Source organism: Vulpes vulpes, chromosome 3 (assembly GCF_048418805.1).
Source record: "Vulpes vulpes isolate BD-2025 chromosome 3, VulVul3, whole genome shotgun sequence".
Classification (NCBI taxonomy): Eukaryota; Metazoa; Chordata; class Mammalia; order Carnivora; family Canidae; genus Vulpes; species Vulpes vulpes.
The window spans coordinates 52,141,748-52,147,977 of NC_132782.1; the positions used below are offsets into that span (position 1 = coordinate 52,141,748).

The window sequence follows — 6,230 nt, forward strand, 5'->3', positions numbered from 1 at the left end:
GCCCGGATCCCATCCTTCTGGGTTCCCCAGCCAGAGCTTACAGTCACTATCTGTGAGGCTGCAGAAGGATGACTTAAGACCAATATCCTAAAGCCCATTGAAGGAAAATGTTGACTTTCAAATTGTCACCACCGCTTGGTGGAGTTGTCCGCTTCGAAAGTAACAAGTTCATTGTCACTAACTGGCTCCAGTCAACAGCTCCACTTGGGATGCTGAGATTGAAACTGAAACTTCACAGCAAGGGGTACACTGGGGGTCTTCAGTCTCCTCCAGCCCTGAGTATTGACAAGCTATGAATTCTGGTCTTTTTTTTAAGATTTTATTTATTTATTCATGACACACACACACACACAGAGGCAGAGACACAGGCAGAGAGAGAAGCAGGCTTCCTGTGGTGAGCCTGATGTGGGACTTGATCCCAGGACCCTGAGATCATGCCCTGAGCCAAAAGCAGACACTCAACCCCTGAGCCACGCAGGCATCCAGAAATTCTAGTCTTTAATATGGCATTCAATCCAGTTTTCTCTTAAAATACGTAAATTGAATCCAATCTAGTCAGAAACTGTTTAAAATTCCTGCCTCCGCCTCATACTTCTTGCCATGGGATCTAACACGGATTTCGAGGCTGCTAGGCCACATTCCATAAGCATTTTTTCATGTACCTCACAGATGTTTATGGAAGATCTCTGTACCTGGGCAACCGGGCTGGGTAGGCCCTGGGGGGTGGGGGGTGACAACACACAGTCCCTGACCAGGGGTGGGGGGAATTGGGGGGAGGGGGAGGAGCTTGGAGAGGTCCACAGGGAAGTAGATCTGCCATAGCAGTGTGCATTTTGTAGATGGATTGAGGTTCCCTCTCCGTGAGGAGATGATAGCCAGGCCCTGAAAGAGGCAAGAGGGATCCTGGTCCTGGGGGGCTGGGGGAGCGGAGCACACAGTTCTGAAGAGTTCAGGGAGCCCTGAACAGTGTCCTTCAGCTATGGTTCCTTCCTTTCTTTGTGCTCCTCACTCCAAGAGGCCAGCACTCCCTCCCCGCCCTCCCCGCAGGGCACTCCTGCACCAGGCAATGCAGGCAGGCCCTGGACCGACAGGAAGGGAGCACATTCCTGGAACATCGCCACACGCCTTTGTCTCTTTAGTGTTCAGCTCAGCAAACACTGAGTCTGTTTCATTACTCAGTATCCCAACCTTCTCTTCCAAGGTATTTTCTATCAAATGAAGGAGCACAAAGTGAAGCAAGCCTCTGGGCTCCTTCTGGATCCCCAGGGTGTTGGGAAACATCCCCAAGAGTCTGGGCAGTAGCGGCATCTAGTGGCCACGCGACAGAATGACCAGAGCCTCTTCAGCAACTACTGGGAAACTTAGAAATGTAGCCTGTGGGATTCCCACACTTTGCTCCCACGTGGCAATCACCTGTGCAGTTTTGCAGACTGCTGACACCGGGCTTTCATCCTCAGCCATCCTGGATGTATTGATGGGAAGTGTGACCTGGGTATGGAGAGCTTTAAAAGCTCCCCAGGCGATTGGAATGTGCAGGAACGTTCGGGAGTCCTGAGCAAGGCGCCTCTTCTCAGATTGAATCCCTGAGCAAGGAAAGCCTGTGAAGGAGTCAAAAGGGTGGGCAGATTTCCCTGCTTGTTCTAGATTGTTTTCAAGGTATCAGTTTTCAGAGAGAAAAGAGCTAGTGTTGTAAACTCTTAAGGAGGCACAACATCAGAAGCTTGAGTTCTGGGGCAGCCCAGGTGGCTCAGTGGTTTGGCGCTGCCTTCAGCCCAGGGCCTGATCCTGGAGACCCAAGATCAAGTCCCACGTCGGGTTCCCTGCATGGAGCCTGCTTCTCCCTCTGCCTGTCTCTCTCTCTCTCTCTCTCTCTCTCTCTGTGTGTGTGTGTGTGTCTCATGAATAAATCAAATCTTAAAAAGAAAAAAGAAAAAAGCTTGAGTTCTTTTGTACCTGGAGTTCCAGCTCATGAACTTCTCCCTTTCAGGAGAGATGTGGTTGCAAGAGTCTCTTGGGGGAAGCACATCTGAGCATTTGTATCAGTTTTGTATGCCTGTTTGTTAAGGAGAAAGTTGTGGTTCCCATGTTCAGAAAGTAGTGCTCAAGCATCTTACTTAGCATGACATCAGTTTAGCTTTCTGTGATTTAGTATATTTGGTCCTTATGGTTGCCTTTCTGGAAGCATCATTTTCAACTATGAGGTCTTGAATGGAGGAGCTTTGTTTTCAAGTCATAAAATAGTTTTGCCATAACTTGCTGTGTGGGGCGTTGTGCTAGGGACTAGCGAGAGGGGACACAGACTACATAAGACATACCCCTGTTTTCAAGGAGTTTGAGATAAAATGGGAGACACACAGGGAGGGCTAAGGTAATTCAAACACCAGGCAAAGTTCAGTAAGAATTATTCGGGGCAGATGTATGTGTTAGCAGATATAAAGAGGAAACCATAAAGGCTTCATTGAGGAGATGGCAGTTGGCCTGCACCTTAGGGAGAGACATTTTAAACAGAGAGAGGACCCTTCATGCACTTGCATATTTATTCATTGGATGTAATCGAGCCCTTGCCATATGTCAGCTTTTGTTCTGGGCATTGCAAATACAACAGTGATCAAAATTGACAAGATTTCCTGCTTTCGTGGTGCTTTCCTTCTAGTGGAAAAAGACAACAAATAAGTAAAAGCAAATCCTTGAGAGATTTTCGAATAGTGAGAAATGATGTGTGGGAAGGGGAGTAAGATCAGTGATTCAAGAGTAAAGGGGAGGTGACAGCCTGTGAGAGCTTTCCCAACAAGGGACATGTACGTTGGCACTTGAGTGACAAGAAGCAGCCAACTGTGATAAATATCTTGGGAAGAATATTTGAGGCAGAGGACAGGTTGCAAAGGCCCAGAGATTAATACACCAAGAAATCCCAAGTGGCCAGAACATGGTAAGCAAATGCAAAATGGACAGTGCTCTGAAAGGGAGGACTCAGAGGAGGAGGGGGATCAGATGCAACAAACTAGCTAAGAAATATGAATTCTTGGGATGCCTGGGTGGTTCAGTCAGGTAAGCAGCTGCATTTGGCTCAGGTCACGGTCCCAGGGTCCTGGGATTGAGCCCCATGTCAGGCTTCCTACTCAATGAGTAGTCGGCTTCTCCTTCTCCCTCTGCCCCTTCCTTCGCTCATGCATGGGCGCTCTCTCTCTCTCTCTCTCTCTCTCTCTCTCAAATAAATAAATAAATAATCTTTAAAAAAAAAAAAAAGAAAGAAAGAAACATGAATTCTATTCTAAATAGGGTAGGAAATCCATGTGCCCTTCTGGCTTCCCCTTCTAGGGAAGAACAACATGGTACCTCTAGTACAGACCGGACAGGAAGCTACAGCTAGTCTACATATTGTGGACTAGAGGAGTGATGGAGAAGGTGAAAGAACATGGAAGGTTGGAGATGCCATTAGGAGATAGACCAACTGGACCTGCTGATAGCTTGATGTAGGAGGAGGGGAAGGCATAAGATGTAATGGAAGCATCCAGAAGGACCTTTAACCTAGATGGGGGCTAGGGATTTCTTTGAGTGATTTCAGGGAACTTGAGGTAAGTCAAGAAATCACAGTATAAAGTGAGGTGAGAAGACAGGAAGAATCAAAGAAGAGAGAAAGGTCTAAATCAGGCAACTCCTTATAAGCATACCAAGAATATTGATTCTACAACCTCAAGCAACAGGAACCCATGCATGGGTCGTGAGCCCTGAACCGAACAGTGACATGGTCGGGACTGAAGTGCAGAGGGCCCACCAGAAGCATGTGCAAGTGGGGTGAGAAATGGGGTACAATTTGGAAACTGCACCAATTGAGCTAAGCGATGGCGAAAGCCTAAATCTGTGGTTCTCCAGGGGGAGCGATTTTGCCTCCTGGGGAACATTTGGCAATGGCTAGAGATGTGTTTTGGTTGTCAAAACATGGAGAGACATGCTACTGGGTTCCTGGAGGGGGTAGAGGCCGGAGCTTCTACTAAACAGTATTTTAGGTGCAGGACTGCCCCCAACAACACAGAATTATCTGGTCCAGAATGTCAGGAGCGCCGAGGTTGAGGAAGCCTGCCCTAAAGTAAGGCAACAGTAGTGGACACTGAAAATGGGTGGTTATAGGAGGTGGAAGAGACAGGACTAGGTGATTTATCAGATCCAAGGAACCATGGCTGAGCTTTGAGGGTAAATGGGGGAGCGGAGGCGGTCCTTCCTGAGAGAGAGGATTGGTGAGGAGGACCAGAATAGGTGTGGGGGGATGGTGGGAGGGAAGCACTGAGTTGGAGATGCCTCTGGAACCACACAGTAGAAAGGGTATGAATCCGTTGAAGGCACAAGACTTCTGGGCAAAAGAGAAAGCTTGGAAAGTAACTGCTTAGGACACGAGGCAGCCAGGAGAAGGCAGCAGTGGAGGGACGGAGATGAGCGTCAGGCCTTGGGATCTAGCGCCAGCCTGTGCACGATGGACGCCTCGCGGCGTCCGGGAAGCACGTGCCACTGGGGCTGGTGAGGGCGTCATGTAACAAATGTGTCACTTACCTGTTTTGCAGGAGAGAATACAGGCCGACGAGGTGATCGCCATCCTAGATCAGGAGCAGCAGGGGAAGCACGAGCCGCCTATCAACCCCAAAGACGAGCTATGAACATGAGGGAAAGAAAAGTTCTATGAGATATTTATTTAAATTGTTAATCTTATGAGAACCTTTTTATTTTTGTACAGAGCCGTGGTATAAGTTAACAGGTTAAGCTGACTCCTCTGATCCCCCTTCTGTTCCTGAGGATGCTCGCTTTGCCCCACTTGGGCTGTCCGTCTTGGTTTCTCATCAGGTCCACGCACACACACATGCACGTGCACGCACACATGCACACACACACACACACACACACACACACACACATGCACTTGGGCCCTGCGTTTGCTGCAGATCCGAAAGCTCAAGCAGAAAGAATCAGTTGTTGTTGGCAAAACTACAAGTCTCCTGCGGCTCCAGCTTTAAAGGCAGCGTGTGGTGTGGACCCAGAGGCCTTCCTGGCCCCTTGGGTGACACCGCCTCGCAGGGCTGGCGGCCGAGCTGGAGTCCACAGCGGGGTCCGCACTGCCCCCCGGGGTGGGGAGCGCTGCAGGAGACGGGGTCCCCACCTCTGCAGGGCCCTGGCGTGGGGACTGGCTCTGGTGCCCTCACCTGAGAACACACCTCACCTACATGGGAAGCTTTGATTCATCGTCCACAGTGTTCCGGACAGGACTGCCCTGAGCCTCGGGTCTTTGAAAAGAGTGGGTCAGGGGGTGGAAGGAGAGTGACCCTTCACCCCTGTGCCTTGGGAAGAACATCCCCAGCCCCGCCTGGAGCAGGGTACCAGTGCCGCAAGCCCGAGTGTGGGGCCCAGTGGGGTGAAGGGTACGAAAAATGGATTTCTGACTGATTCCAGCCTTCCACTGCGTGTGTTTTGGGGTTCCCTCATCTCGCTGCTATCCAGTTCACAGATTCGTGCTTGTGTCTGATTGTTTAATACAGGGAGCCTTACTCTAACATCTGGCATTTATGGTTTCTTCTCCCGAATGTTTGGTGTGGCTTCAGGTAATGGGTGTGTGGTGGTGGCGGTGGGGGGTGCAGCCCAGGGACAACACTGGGCCATGACTAGTTTGCTGGCAGGGGCTTCAGGACCACAAGGAAAGTGGAAGCAGTGCTGTTGAAGGAACAGAAATGGTTTGCAGAGGTGTCGGTCCAGAGGACGTCTGGCCCTTGGCAGGAATTCTGCGGAAACCCTGCAAAGACACTGTTTGCAGTGGGGCTGGGGTGGTTCTAGCCCAGGGAAGCCGGTGCCACTAGCCAGTGGGAGATCACCTGCCTTGGTCATGGGCACGGGTAGGGATAGTCATTCCTAAGAAAACCAGCAGATCACAACATTTTCTGAAAAATCTCATTTATTTTTTTCCATTAATGATCTTGGCTAATGGTAAGCTCATTCATCCTCTGAGACTGGAAAACTGAGTCACCGTGACTTATGTGCCATCTCTTCTCCACCCAGCCTTCAGCTGGAGGAGTGGAAGGAGCATCAGATTTATAATCCCAGCTGGATCGACGATGCCCTGCTGTGTGACCTGCAGCCACCGTCTTTCCCTTTCTGGGCTTCGGCTTCCTTTTCTGAAAATGATGTCATTGGTTATGATTGTTTCCAAAAGGCCCTCCCGCCTCTTGCTCTAAATACAAAACCAGGCAAAT

At 49.9% G+C, this 6,230-nt stretch overlaps 1 protein-coding gene across 1 annotated transcript in view; it reads left to right on the plus strand.

Moving 5' to 3' along the window:
- P3H2 (prolyl 3-hydroxylase 2) overlaps positions 1–5,537 on the plus strand; it is a 149,602-nt gene extending 144,065 nt beyond the window's left edge. The window contains exon 15 of the mRNA XM_026007357.2: positions 4,557–5,537. Coding sequence (XP_025863142.2) covers positions 4,557–4,649 — 93 coding nt within the window. The 3' untranslated portion in view covers positions 4,650–5,537. The remainder of the gene's footprint in view (positions 1–4,556) is intronic.
- The last annotated feature ends 693 nt before the right edge of the window (positions 5,538–6,230 follow it).